General features: G+C 40.6%; 1 protein-coding gene and 1 long non-coding RNA gene across 2 annotated transcripts in view; one reads left to right on the top strand and one right to left on the bottom strand.

The window, feature by feature from the left end:
* LOC138974665 (uncharacterized) overlaps positions 1-15,212 on the bottom strand; it is a 300,124-nt gene that overhangs the window by 162,629 nt on the left and 122,283 nt on the right. The window lies entirely within an intron of this gene.
* LOC138974570 (transient receptor potential cation channel subfamily M member 3-like) overlaps positions 1-15,212 on the top strand; it is a gene marked incomplete in the record, with an annotated part of 158,009 nt that overhangs the window by 85,612 nt on the left and 57,185 nt on the right. Inside the window, 10 exon segments of the mRNA XM_070347291.1 lie at positions 337-460; positions 2,833-2,902; positions 5,629-5,729; positions 7,086-7,220; positions 7,532-7,582; positions 8,323-8,469; positions 10,425-10,604; positions 11,076-11,173; positions 11,315-11,543; positions 11,824-11,994. Coding sequence (XP_070203392.1) covers positions 337-460; positions 2,833-2,902; positions 5,629-5,729; positions 7,086-7,220; positions 7,532-7,582; positions 8,323-8,469; positions 10,425-10,604; positions 11,076-11,173; positions 11,315-11,543; positions 11,824-11,994 — 1,306 coding nt within the window.

Raw genomic sequence — 15,212 nt, 5'->3', positions numbered from 1 at the left:
ATGTAACGTATTTTTGTCAATAACAAACGTTCCAACAACTTACCTTTCTTGTTTTTTGATTCATAATTGAGTGTGAAAAGCGCTGTGTGCTCAGTGAACTTTTCTCACTTTTGATTTTTCTTGTCTGTACATATCGAAAATATTAGACGTGGGTAAAAGCATGTTATAAAGTTTTATACTTAGCAAAAAGTTGTTAGCGGTGCATGTACACTACCATTGAGAAAATGAGTAAATTTGAAATGGATAAATTGCAGAAACAGGGAAACAAAAAATACTGATGTAATGCCACCCTTTTGTAAAAGAAAAATAAGTAAGGATAAAAATGCTGTGTTGCAGCACAATGCCAGAGAGCCTGCGTGACCAGCTGATCATGACCATGCAGAAGATCTTCCAGTACACCCTGGAGCAGGCAGAGAAACTCTTCATCGAACTCATGCTCTGCGTCAAGAAGAAGGAACTGGTCAGTGCCAAATCCTGGCTTCCGTCAAAATCAAAAAACATGCAGATAGACTGCCAACGTTCCAAAATTCAGAATTAAAAAACAAACTAGAATTGAAGCAAAAAGACCAAAAATACTGTACTCGCGTGTTTAACGAAGACGATACAAATAACAAAGCACGGCGTTTTCATCAGGCACACAAGTCAGAAAAGAGACCCCTCAGGCACAAAAATCAGAAAAGAGAAGAAGACGGACGACAGAACAGAGAGAGGAACTACAAATTAACGATTCACACTTTACGACTTGCAAAGCAAAACAGACAGACAGAGGAGCAAGAATTGAAGGTTCTTGAAGCATTTAAATATTTGACAAAACAATTGTAACGTTTTGTTTGGTCAATAATTAAACATTCGAATAACATAGAATTTTGTGTGTGTTGCATCTTGCTTCCGTATTTATGAAACGTTTTTGTCTTGTTCTTTGTCTGTCTTTATCATAATAGTCCGTCTTTTTTTTAGTTTTTTTTAGTCTGATTCCTTGTGATATCGGATTGTTTCCCCTGCTACAGCATTGCTGTGGTTGTAATATTTGTCTACTGCTTTTGTGTGGAAGGGAAGCTGTTGTAACGCGTTTTGTCAAAATGTAAAACATTTTACAAAACGCGGGGCGCGCCCCGTGTTTTGTAAAAACGTTTTGACAAAACGAGTGGCGCGCCCACAAGACCCCTTATCTTCTTTGAAATTGGAAGTCAAGAAAACTTAGAATCTTCACCATCAAATAATTTCCAAATTGTGTGTCTGTCTGTTTGTATGCTACTCATGCAAATCCACAGTTCAATTAAAAGTCATTTATTTCCTTTTACCCCGATTATTTAAAATATCCTGAATGAAGACCAATATTTGTTTTTGTGTGTTGGTTTGTTTGATAGTTTGATTTGTTGCAATTAAAGGGACAATCAAACAAAAGTCTTTAGGATCATTACATTGTCAGTGGGCATGAATCGTCGCCACCCCCCCCCCCCCCCCCCCCAAAAAAAAAAAAAAATCTGCAAGATGCATTGTTTTGCTTATCTTATAGTCTGCTTTTTCACATTTAAAGGGGTTTCCAGCGGGAGTCAGTGAGAACATAATTTTAAGTCATATAAATGTAAACAAAGATTTTCTGAACGAATATTTTTTTTAGTGTGCGTGTTTGTGTTGCCTTGTGTGATAGCCTGATTTTGCTTAGTTAAATGGACATCAAAGCGGAAACAAATTTGATAATTTCAACGTCATATAAAATGTAAACAAAGATCTTCTGATCAAAAACAACATCTGCTTCTTTGTATATATATGTGGGATAGTTTCATTTTGGTGTTAGTTAAAAGGACATCCAAGCGGAAGTCAATGGGGCCATTTTAAGGTTATATAAATTGTAAACAACGATCTTCTGAACGAAGAATTTTTTTTTTTTGCTTCTGTAATAGTCTGAATTCTCGCAGTTAAAAGGACATTCAGATAAAAGTCATTTTGTTCAATTTAACTCAAAATGTAAATATCCTGAATGACGACCATTTTGTTTTTGTGTTCTGGTTTGCTTGATAGTCTTATTTTTTGCAGTTAAAGCGACAATCAAGTGGAAGTCAGTTGCCATTAATCGTCGCCGAAATAAATGAAATTTTCTGCACGATGCATTATTTTGCTTGTGTTATAGTCTGCTGTTTTGCGTTTAAAGGGGTTTTCCAGCGGGAGTCAGTGATATGATAATTTTAACGTCATATAAATGTAAACAAAGATTTTCTGAACGAATATTTTTTTAGTGTGCGTGTATGTGTGATAGCCTGATTTTGCTTTGTTAAATGGACGTCAATCATCAAAGAAAGCCGACTTGTCGGCACAGGCGGTTGCCGGCACCTTCAGACATGTCTTTCATCTTGACCAACCAATTGACAACCTCGTTGGCTACATTTTTTTTAATTAATCAATTCCCTGTATAACAGCTTGCTGTAAAACTGAAACTGGATGATAGCCCAGAATTCTAGGGTTATTACATTTTGACAAAACGCGTGTTTGAGCCCCCTGCGTTTTGTAAAAAGTTTTTACATTTTGACAAAACGCGTTAGAACAGAAGCAGCATTTCACGCTGTGCAAGTTATTGCTAAATGAGTATGTACTGTTGAACCCCCCTTTTCAGACCCCCCCAATTTGAGACTTCCTCCCTTTTAAGACCCTCTTTTCTCAGACTTTTTGTTCATAGCCTTTGTAAATTTACCCCCATTTTCAGACAGTCCCTCTTTTTTAAGACCCGATTTTCTCAGATTTGTGGAGGTCTTAAAAGGGGGGTTCCACTGTATCATGTTATTTCTTGCCTTGATTTCTATGAGAGTGTTGACATTGTTGGTGTGTGTGTTTCAGATCACAGTGTTCAGGATGGTAGATGGGTCTCAGGACATTGACCTGGCCATTCTCACTGCGCTGCTCAAAGGTATGCTAACTTAACAATTCAACTCCCAAACAGATAGACTGCTACCGTTCCAAAATCCAGAATAGAACGAAAAAGTTCAGAAAGGTTAAGTTTATCGAACGTTTTATTTGGGACAGAACGAAACACTCACAAGAACTTTGACCTGTCGACCTTAGAAATGGACAAACGAGGTACGTACACAACTGACACAAAGCGATGATAACTGCAACTGTGACTCATCTTTGAATTGTGGTAGCTTCCATTTTGAACTGCCTTAATATTTGTGTATGCTCTTCTTTTGTGTCTTTCCGTCAGAATTCCCCTTGGGATGCAGTTTTTAGATTTTTGTTTACCCTACCTCTATTGACCAAGGTTTTTTTTAGCCGAGACCAGCAGGTCACTCAGAATTATAGTAACTGAGTAGAAACTGTGTAACAGCACGCTGGAATGCAGGCAGTAGATCGACGTTACAGGAAGCGACTGAAGCTAACTGTCTGAGCAGAATGCGGATATGTGCCGAATGAGAGCAGATGCAATGTAGTGACTATGTGTCCGGATATATCTGTACCTGGTCAGATAGAGCCATATGAGTTTGTTTGTTTGTTTGTTTGTTTGTTTGCTTAACGCCCAGTCCACCACGAAGGGTGATATCAGGGCGGTGCTGCTTTGACATTTAACGTGCGCCACACACAAGACAGAAGTCGCAGCACAGGCTTCATGTCTCACCCAGTCACATTATTCTGACACCGGACCAACCAGTCTTAGCACTAACCCCATAATGCCTGACACCAGGCGGAGCAGCCACTAGATTGCCAATTTTAAAGTCTTAGGTATGACCCGGCCGGGGTTCGAACCCACGACCTCCCGCTCACTGGGCGGACGCCTTACCACTAGGCCACCGTGTTGCGGTAGCAATATGAGTGGGAGACAATGAGTTAAGGAAGTGAAGGGAAGCTACTCTGCTATGTATTCCAGTTTTAAGCCTCTTGTTTGAGAATCTATTTGCTGCCCCTTGAATGTAAAGTGAATGTTATGAAAGTATGTGCCAACTTGTAAATACACAATTGCTTTCTGAAAACGTGTTTTTCAGATGTAAAATGTTCAACAAAATGTGAGTGAAAAAAATGTTATTAACAAACTTTCACTGAAGACTAAAACTCTGTGAGTCAGGTATCGGTGAACTAAATATTATCATTCTAGTCCATTAAGGCCCCAGTGCTACCTGAAAATTGACCAAAAAACGTTTTTTCCTGTTTTCATAACACAATTAACTTTTTGTGTTGAAACATGCCTATATTTTCACACACACTTGACTGTTTTTGGCTCACGTAAGTGTAGCCTATGCGATCGTAACTTTGTCTGTCTGTGCGTGCGTGCGTATGTGCGTATGTGCGTGCGTGCGTGCGTGCGTGTGTATGTCTGTGATAGAAACTTTAACATTTCCGAGTCTATGGATTACGTCAGTCTCGGTCAAAAGTGTTCGACGTGTGTGATAGAAACTATTTGAAGACGTCACATTATGACGTAAGAGGGTTAGACGTCACGCAAAGGAATTACTGAAAGTCTCGGTCATTGTTATTGTGAGCGGGCCGAGACTACTTGGCAGATCCAGGGTCTCGCTTTCTTGCACAGTTTCACCTATGCTTACTGTGTGTGTGTGTGTGTGTGTGTGTGTGTGTGTGTGTGTGTGTGTGTGTGTGTGTGTGTGTGTGTGTGTGTGTGTGTATGTGTGACGGAGTGATTGAGTTTGTGTTACTGTTTGTCGATTTCTTACGTGAGCCTTGAAGGCTTCGCCTCTTGTTGTTTCTGCGTTTTAGTTTTTCTATTATTCTACTTTGAAGTGGGTGGCTCAGCCTCAGAAAACGTCATTTTTCTGACACGAATGCACTTTGAGTATACATGTACAAGATACATCATGCATAAAACGATGATTATTTTTTTACCTCCCTTGAATAATAGTATGAAGTATGAATGCTCCCTTGATTTACACACTTTCTTGAGCTCCTTTTTAGACTGTAATTATTTTATTTGTATAAATAGAGCTTAAAAAGTTGCATGCTGTTTGGTCTTGTAATTATCTGGATTCTCACAGATAGAAATTACTGAAATCAATAAAGAACCCCATTTGTTTTCTTTTCATATATTTATTTTCATATTTGATATTATATGACTATTTGACTATAAACCAATGGATATTTCCACTTGCCTGTCTGTAAGAATCCAGATAACAAATATCAACCATAGAAAAAAAGAACTCGTGTGAAAAGTGAGTGTGTGTGAAAATATTGTGTAAAAACGGAATCCATATTATGTGTAACTAAAAATAGCACATTTAGCACATTTAGAAAATATTCTTCTGCTTCAACATATTTTTTTAACAACAAAATACCCATATAGCAGAAAACTACACTCTATGATTGATGTCTTGCCCAATTTTCAAACATTTTGACTAAACAAAGATAACCGAAATTACGCTCTCCGCAAGGTAGTACTGGGGCCTTAATAAATGAATTAAGTGAAACTAATAGCATCAGTTAATTTTGATTGAACCAAGAATGCACGAACCAGGTGTCGGGGAAATAAACTTTGGATGTGATATGTACTATATAGGTGAATGAACTATATGTAGCTCTAATGTGGTTGTCATGGAAATTAAACTGTGAAGGTGAGTGTACTATAGGTGAATGAAGTTGAGTGTAATGCAGGTGAATGAACTAAGTGTTGTTATAAAGTGGGTTGCTGTACAGGTACGAACGCCAGTGCTATGGACCAGCTCAACCTTGTCCTGGCCTGGGACAGAGTGGACATCGCTCGCAGTCACATCTTTGTCTACGGTCAGGAATGGCCGGTCAGTAAACCGTGATTTTAATTAAGTGCTGTTTATCTCCCAAAATTGGCGCGCTATGGCTGTCTAAATGGTGGCGTAAAAACGGTCACACATGTACAAACCCACTCGTGCAAAAACAAGAGTGTACTTGGGATTGAGTTTCAGCTTTTGAACGCAGAAGAAGAAGTGCTGTTTTAAACCTTCACTGTAAAACTATTGAGGGCATGCTCCTGGGTGTTAGATGATGTGGTTTTTGGGTAAGAAAAAACAACAATAATGAAGGCCGAAGGAGGGGCAGCTGTCCTACTCGAACTTCCGGCTGCCAAGGCACCAGATGTGGAGGTTGGTGCAGGGATGGCCAAATCATCTGCCTGATCGCCAGAGGCGAGTAAAAAAACGCCAGGCTAGTAGAAACTACCTGGCTGCTCGCCTGGCTGGCCAGTGAAAATTCTGGTCTAATGCAAAACTTTTGGTTGTACTATCCAGTATTAAAGCCATATAAGCACTGCAGATGCAGAAACTTCTGTCTTCTGCAAAATCATCGCCATGTTCTAGTGAAACAATAACGAGGCTCCTGTGCATGTCACCGCTGTTTTAATTGTGTCATGAAATATAACGTATATGTACAGGGCCAGCAAAATTTCTGGCGGGCTTGTGACTTTCTTGAAGTTACTCGCCCGGCTGGTGAGTTAAAATTTTGAAATATGAATGGCTATCCCGGTTCTTGTCATCAAAAATGCATGCAGTTAGCTGGAGACCTAGCTGGGTCGTTGCGAGTCAGTGCTGTAGTTGGTGATGTTAAGGGCTGTAGGGCAGTTCAGCAAATGACCTTTATTGTCAGTCTTAAATACAGTGGAACCTTCACAAACTAAGAATATCAGTGCTGTTGGAAGCTAGTAGCCTATGCAAGGATAATAAGGATTGAATATTCTACATCTGGTATGTTTGTTATGCGTTTCGTCAAAATGTCAGGATCAAGAAGAAGCTGCACATGAGGCTGAGAAAGCTGCAGTTGTTTGTGATTTCTCCGATTGATAGATTTGATCACAATTTCTGATTAGTCATTTTTGTTATTGAGCAGTAACGCATGTTTGGTTCACATTCCTGCTACTGTAGAATTGTGCTTCCCTTAAATTCAGAGTTTATAATAATAAATACAGATTCACAATTCAACATCACTTGCCAAGCCAAAGGAATTTTCTCCTGATTAATAGAATTTGATAAGAATGTCATTATTTAGAAAATTTGCAATTGAGCCAGGACACATCCACATCCGTTTTTGATTCACATTCCTAAATCTCCAGAATAGTATAATCACCTAATGTTCAGGACAACTTCTAATGGGAGTGTATTTATTTATTAATTCGTATGTATCAGGATGGGGGGCTGGAACAAGCCATGATGGACGCCCTGATCAGTGATCGCGTCGACTTCGTCAAGCTGCTGCTGGAGAACGGTGTCAGCATGCACACCTTCCTCACTATTGATAGGCTGGAGGAGCTCTACAACACTGTGAGTAACGTCTATCTGTCTGTCTGTCTGTCTGATTCTGTTCATATGTCCTGAAGAAAGATGTTAGCATGCATACCTTCCTCACCATTGGCATTTGACAGGTTGGTATGAACTACATTACTGTGAGCAAGACCCTCTACCTATCTGTCTGTCTGTCTGACTACAGCATGAGGAGTCATAAATAACCCAGGCTGTGCATAATGTGACAGACTGGACTGAAGTTTAGAGATATTCTACATGTTCATGCAGTTCTTGTATACAGTTGCGAATTGTTTGAAAATAATTATATACTTTATGCATGTGTTTTACAGAAACAAGGTCCGTCCAACACACTCAAATACCTCATCAAGGATGTTCGCAAGGTAATGTGTCTCACATAATATTTTGCAACTCTTACTCTTGGTAGCAGCTGTGATCTGTAAGTGAACACATCTATCAAACCGTGACAGAATGACTGCGCCTGCTATTTTCTGTCTAAATAGTTTACTTTGACTGCTACGGCAGTCTATCTTTTAAAGCAATTTCTTCTAAACCATTTATTTCCTCCTCTTTAGCTTAATTATTTTTAATAAATTAGCCATTTTACTCCAGAGAGGAATGTATTGAAAATGTTAATCTAAATAAAGCTAACTTGGAAATTTTCTTCAGCTGAATATGTTGCGTTAAGTAGCATTGCATGGAGGGTTGTGGATTTTACCTGAACATTTTCTCCAGATTTGAGCACAATGTGTTAAAAGCCTGTCCTTAACTGGGGGAAGTCGACTACGCGCAGTATACTTCAGGAAGCTGGCCGCATGAAGCCCAAGCACTGAGTTTTCGGTAAAGTCGACTACGCGCAGTATATTTCAGGAAGCTGGCCGCATGAAGCCCTAGCACTGAGTTTTCGGTAAAGTCGACTACGCGCAGTATACTTCAGGAAGCTGGCCGCATGAAGCCCAAGCACTGAGTTTTCGGTAAAGTCGACTACGCGCAGTATACTTCAGGAAGCTGGCCGCATGAAGCCCTAGCACTGAGTTTTCGGTAAAGTCGACTCTGGGCTCAATTAAGAACCGCCTTTATAGTTATGGAGCAATTTGTGAGAACTTTTTTTCTTTGTTTTCAGAACGTTTCCTCCAACTTCCGATTCTCACTGCTGGACATCGGGCTGATCATCCAACATCTGATGGGCGGAGCTTTCCGCTCGTCGTACTGCCGACGTTACTTCCGGCAGAAGTACAACGCATTCAAGCAGAAAGTGGGTGGTGACGGAGTATGTGTTGAACCTTTTTTCATCTCTCTCTCTCAATCCTCTACTGCTTCTTGGCTTCGAACCCCAACTTGCTTTGTCTAGCTGCTTTCTACAGAACCTGGGCTGAGCACGGATAACCGCTCCTCTTTTAACCCTGGTATTGTGGGCTTATGTCCCTGGTGGAACCTGAGATATCTTCTTGGTGTTACTTTGTATCTTCTTGGTCTCTTTCATCATCTTCATCCTTTTCATGATTGTTGTTGGAATTGTCATTGTCACTGGATTGTGAGACATGTAGCTCCTTGATCTCTTTTCTTGTCGTCATTGTTATCATTGTTGTTTTGAATTGTCATTGGTTTGTGTGACAGCTGTAACTTCTTGGTCTCTTTCATTAATGTCATCATTGTCATCATTGCTGTTGGAATTGTCTTTGTCACTGGTTTGTCATAAATTGATAATGACTATCATCACTTTTATCTGGTAGCTTGTTTAACCAGTAGCTTTGTTACAGCATTTTCTTTCACACTCAAAATATTTTCTTATTCTGTGTAATGAATCTGAAAGGCATTTACCTATTCTGTTTTTCTCTTTTCCTTTCACCTCCAGGCTTATACTGGCTGTGTGGTATTGGATGATAAACTTTTCTCTTTGTCTTCATACCTTCTTCCATTTCTGTCCTTATTTTTCTTCTTTCTGTTAAAGTGAAGGAAATTGGTTTGATCCTGTGACTATTCCCATGAGCGTTGGTCATCTTATGAATGCGACTGTGTACAACACATAAAAATAACAATTTGTTCGATGTGGACTCGGCAAAGCTTCAGCCTTCATATCTGTCAGCATCTATACATGTAACATTTCTTGCTTACCTTTCCCAAATTAATTCCTTTTTCCTTACATTATTAACTATTTTTCCAGGCAGCTAGATTTTTGCAAATAGTGAACAGAAAAAATTTACTGACCGAAGTAGATGAGGCTACAACAACTTTTTCACGATTGTGTTAAAACTAATCCTTGACACAGACAGTTACAACCATACAGGCTGACAAACATAGACACACAAATTGATAGACAGACACACAAAGAAACACAGACAGACAGACAATTAAACATACAAATCGACAGACAGGTGCATGCATGAACACACAAATTATGATACCTGTACTGTAGTCCAATTTTGGTTCATATTTCACATGTTCCATGAACTTTTAGGCTTTCAGTAAGACAATCAAATCTTAAATCGTTTAAAATCTTAAATACTAGCAGTCAAAATACCTCAGTACCTGGTTCTAATTACAGGGTGACACAAAAAAAACAGATCCCACCAAAAGTTTAATATTTTCTGAAATAATCAGCCGATTCTTTTATTTTTTCAGGTGAGCCAAGCTGAAATGATTTTCTAACAGCCCACCAAGTTTGAGCTTCAAGATGTCATGGACAACGGAGCATAAGACATTTATAGTCGAGGCCTATTTTCGGTCGAATTCTATCCACGCTGCTCAACTGGAATTCAAAAGACAGTTTGGACGTAGAGACTTTCCTGTTAAATCAGTTATCTATGGATGGAGGGATAAGTTCAGAGACCATGGGACTGTCAATAACCTCAATAGTAAAAACCCTAACAGGGGATCCCACTCTGGTCGACCTAAATCAGCAAGGACACCGAGGAATATTGATTCAGTCAGAGAGTCTGTTGTGCGCAGCCCGAGCAAATCTGTTCGCCGGCGAAAATAGGCCTCGACTATAAATGTCTTATGCTCCGTTGTCCATGACATCTTGAAGCTCAAACTTGGTGGGCTGTTAGAACATCATTTCAGCTTGGCTCACCTGAAAAAATAAAAGAATCGGCTGATTATTTCAGAAAATATTAAACTTTTGGTGGGATCTGTTTTTTTTTGTGTCACCCTGTATATCAAAATCTTACATGTGTTTTACCTTTAATCTAACCGACCATGCGTTTATGCGTTTCAAACCCACAGAGCAACAACTCTGGCATTGTGGGGAACGTGGTGACCAGCATCCCCCACCTGATCAACACGCGCAACGCTGAGTACCTGTTCGAATACCCCTTCCACGACCTGATGGTCTGGGCCGTCCTGATGAAGCGACAACGCATGGCACTCTTCATGTGGCAACACGGCGAAGAGGCTATGGCAAAGGTGAACAATTGGAGAGGGGTGGGGGATCGGGGGGATAGACAGAGGAGGAGAGAGAGAGATAGTCTAGGCGGGGCGTTTTGGACGATGGAATTGGACCTGTCTATTATACTCATAGGACTTTTTCTTTCTCTCCCTGTTCCCTCTTCCCAACACATTGTAGGCTATGATTTTATACCAAATTTTAAAATAATAAGGTCCCTGCCCCCCTCCCTTGAAAGGGCGGATGTAGATGTGTTAATGAAGAACTACCCATGTAGCACAGTTAGGGGACTTGCATGTATCTTCTCAACATAGCAATGGTTAATATAAATGAAAATAAGATCTTCACCACTCCCCTTTCAATAGGAAGTCTGAGTTGACGTGCTAAGAGTGTCTGAATAGATGTGATACTAAAATGCCTAGAATCTGTACATCTCACAGGATTTTGCATTCTGCTGATCTGGCATTTTTATTAAAAAAACCTTTGTGCAGGCTTTGGTGGCATGCACCCTGTACCGAGCCCTGGGACATGAAGCTGACCAAGACGACCTGGAGATAGAGCTGTCTCAGGAGTTCAGGTCATACTCCACGTAAGTCATTCCCTGATTCATTCGCCATTATTTGCTACCTCTGAGCCTTCATACTTTCTTGATCTGAACAACCTTAATTTCTTCGATCCGAACTCAAGCATAAAGCTATTACCGAATCCATACCCTACTTTTCATTGACAGTGAGTTCCAAGTGCTGGCCCTGGAGTTGCTGGAGCACTGCTACAAGCTGGATGACGACTATACTCAGCAGCTGCTGACCTACGAGATCAAGACCTTTAGCGAGCAGACCAACCTGGGCCTGGCGGTTGGCGCCAACCACCGGCAGTTCATCGCCCACACTGCCTGCCAGGTGCTCCTCAACGACCTGTGGATTGGAGGTCTGCGCATGAGGAAGAACACCAGCTTCAAGGTAACACAGTGTTTCGCTAGACTTGGCTAGGTTCTTTTTTTTTGTTTGGGGGGGGGGGGTCATTTAATTTCTCCATCTGTACTCTAACACAAGGTTACACAAGAAGAACTTTTACAGGTATGATAACCAAGGTGGGATGAACTGTTATAGGTGGCCTTGGGTCTGATCTTCAAGCCCTATACCTTGGGGTTCAAGTCTTATGTTGAAACAATGTGTTAAAACAGTTTAAAGGCGTGATGTTACCATTGGGAATTCAAGGTATGCTGGACTGTTGTTACAGGTGATCCTGGGCCTCTTCTTCCCGCCCTACCTGCTGGCCCTGGAGTTCAAGTCGCGTGAAGAGCTGCAGTTGATGCCTCAGACCATGGAGGAGCATCTGGAGGAGCTGGAGGAAGGCGGGGAGACGCAGTCCCAGCGCCGTCTCTCCGTGTCTTCATTTGACGAGAGTCAGGTGAACGAGGATTTCAATGTAAGGCAGGCGGCAGGCAACCTCACCGTTGATGGTCATGTCGTGCGTGATGTTTGGATGGGTTGTGTGCTCACAACACTGCACTTGAAACGTCCCCGGCTCTCACACTAAGCTTGTAGTTCGTCTCAATGGAAATAACGTGTGGCAATTTTGCTGTGAAAGCTTCTATAGTTGTGTTCATGGCCAAAAGTTGTGAAATTTTACTAAAATCCTCGCCCCATTTTGTCCTGCTTTTTGATGTTCATTGTTTCTTCATTAGCTGAGGCAGTGTTTGCATGTGTCCTTGTTGTACAGTATGCTTTGCTTGTTGTCACTGAAATGGACAGAAACTTAGCCTACTCTGTCTTCTGTTACTTTAAAGTGAGCTTTCTTTCTTTCTTTCTTCCGGAATAATAATATTCTTTCCAGCAAACAATTCTTTTATGTTTATATTCTTATCTGAGAATACAGATTGCAGTTCTTTCTTTGAAGCATCCTTAAAATGTAGTCTTGATTTCTTTCAAGGAATATGTTTTGTTTGTGTCTGGGGTCTTGTTTTGATGTTTCTTTCTTTTTTGTAGTACCGCATGTGGTGCAGAGGACAGTTATTTATCCCTAGCTGTAGATAGGTGGGGTGGGGTAAGTGCGACTTGCAAACCACGACAGTGGCCATTCTGTTCGCTGTATTCGGCGACTAAATCATTTACACAACCTCAGGAGCACGTCTACATTTAGTCGCCAGTTTCGGCGGTACATGCGTGTAGTCGCCACTCGTTCATACCATGTACCTTGCGATAGGCGGCACACTATGTTTACACGCTGCCTAAACGTTTACAAGCCATCCGTGCATAACACCCCAGGTCGAACATGCACTACTGAAACTCGAACATGCACTACTGAAACTAATGGCACATATTCAGGTTATAGTCACCGTTTCTACTTCCGTGTTTTCCTCGACCAAAGTTGGTTGATTGTAGATGCAGGAATTGAGCAAACACATGAATGTAAAAAAATCCAAAAACAAAGAGACTGCCAACTTTCCAAAACTTTTTTGTTTTGTTTTGGAATGTTGACATGAATGTAAGGCTAAGAAACAAAAGGAAGTAAGTGATCTCAAAATATAGATGACAACAAGATTAGGTAACAGTTATGTGGAACCAGTTTCCTGGCACCTAAGAGAATAAGATTAGCATTGAGATGAAAAACAAAACAAAACATGAAGGTAGCATTTAAAAACAACAACAGACAACTCCACATAAAAAAGAAATTAATATCATACCAGTACACACAAGCATACTGACATCACTCCACCACAACTTTGTACTGATTTGGCTGTCTTTGTTTTGTAATGCACACTGTCATGTAACTTGTTTGTCATGCAATTTGAAGGAAAAAGAGCTGAAGTTACTCTCCTTTCTTGCTTAGCAGCTAGGCTAATGTTCTCAGCTATGTTTCTTATGATTTAAGTCATTATATTGTATAAGCCTTTCTCACCGGCCTTTACTTCTCTTATTCTGTTAATGAGTTTCACATAGCAGTCATTGGATAAAGATACCTTCCTTCATGTTTAAGCAATTATTATGTACACCACCATGGATCTTTTCCAGGCTTTATTGATAAGAATCTTGCCACTTTAACATGAAACACAAAATCTACAGCCTCACTGTCCAGAGCAGGGTTTTTTGTATATTTTTTTTTATTATGTTTTTTTTTTTCAGATGTACTTTTGCTTCGGTGGACCTCCCAAAATCTGAGAGAAAATGAGGTCTTAAAAAGGAGGGAGTCTTAAAATGGGGGTAAAGTTACAGAGGTTATGGGGCGGGGATGTAGCTCAGTCAGTAGCGCGCTGGATTTGTATCCAGTTGGCCGCTGTCAGCGTGAGTTCGTCCCCACGTTCGGCGAGAGATTTATTTCTCAGAGTCAACTTTGTGTGCAGACTCTCCTCGGTGTCCGAACACCCCCGTGTGTACACGCAAGCACAAGACCAAGTGCGCACGAAAAAGATCCTGTAATCCATGTCAGAGTTCGGTGGGTTATAGAAACACGAAAATACCCAGCATGCTTCCTCAGAGAGCGGCGTATGGCTGCCTAAATGGCGGGGTAAAAACGGTCATACACGTAAAAGCTGTGGGAGTTTCAGCCCATGAACGAACAAACAAACAGAGGTTAGGAACCAATTATCTGAAATAAACCAGGGTCTTAAAAGGGAAGGAGTGTTAAATTTGGGTGTCTTAAAAGGGGGGATCCTCTGTACTGACATTTATGTCACTCTTTGAAATAAATTCAACGAAAGATCCTGCTCAACACAGAACACAGCCAAGCTGTTGGTATTTGGTGTCCATCCAAGCAGATGGATGCCTTGATCCTATACATGCAAAAGCCTGGACTGATCTATGGTTGTTTATTTGATTGTGCATAGCGGAAGGAAGGTATCTTCCAAAGTGTACATTTTCTGTTTTTATAAAACGCTGCCTCGGTTATGCTAATGAACTAAAAACTAATTACCCTCTTGAGGAATGAAAGCGCTGTGATGTTGCATGCCTGCCTGCCTTGATGCTAATTATTGGCCCATCTTTGATGGTTGCACTTTGTTTTCGACAGCCGGAGTGTGCTCATTGCAGTGATTTGCTGGGTACGCCGTAGGTATGGTGTTGGGGTAGAAAGTGAGATTTGACGTAGTTGAGAAATTCAGGTGCACATGAAATATATCCTGTCACAAAAAACTGCAACAATCTTTCACTCGCAATGTTTTTTTGTTTTTTACCCCATCCTAGGATTTATTTTCATGAGCAAATTTGCAGAATTAGGACCATGCATAAAAGTGTTAGCAATTTTAGGAATTTTCAGGCAGTCCTTGGTGCCAACTCTCCTCCTCCATGAACAGAAAGTTCTGCAATTCCGCTAAAATGACGACAGAGTTTTCAGCGATTTGAGATACCTATTGCCTGCCCATGCATGTCATGTTTTCCATGGAATTAATGTTAATCTGACAGATGACAGCTATACTTCCAGGATTTGTTAGCTATTGATTGATTTCTTTTCTGTAGATCTCAGATGTTTGTTTGTTTTTTAACAAGGACAAATTCTGTATTTATTCAATTCTTGTACATATTGCGAGTTTTATATATTAGGCTCATTTGGGGATATCTACAGTCCAATTTTGCAGCCATAAGCTAAATGGCATAAGATTTGTTGACCGAGATGTTGGGTGTTACAGGCAT

The sequence above is a fragment of the Littorina saxatilis genome, linkage group LG1 (assembly GCF_037325665.1).
Source record: "Littorina saxatilis isolate snail1 linkage group LG1, US_GU_Lsax_2.0, whole genome shotgun sequence".
Taxonomy (NCBI): domain Eukaryota; kingdom Metazoa; phylum Mollusca; class Gastropoda; order Littorinimorpha; family Littorinidae; genus Littorina; species Littorina saxatilis.
The sequence above is the reverse complement of the archived record's forward strand: the minus strand, read 5'-3'. Positions and strand labels throughout refer to the sequence as shown.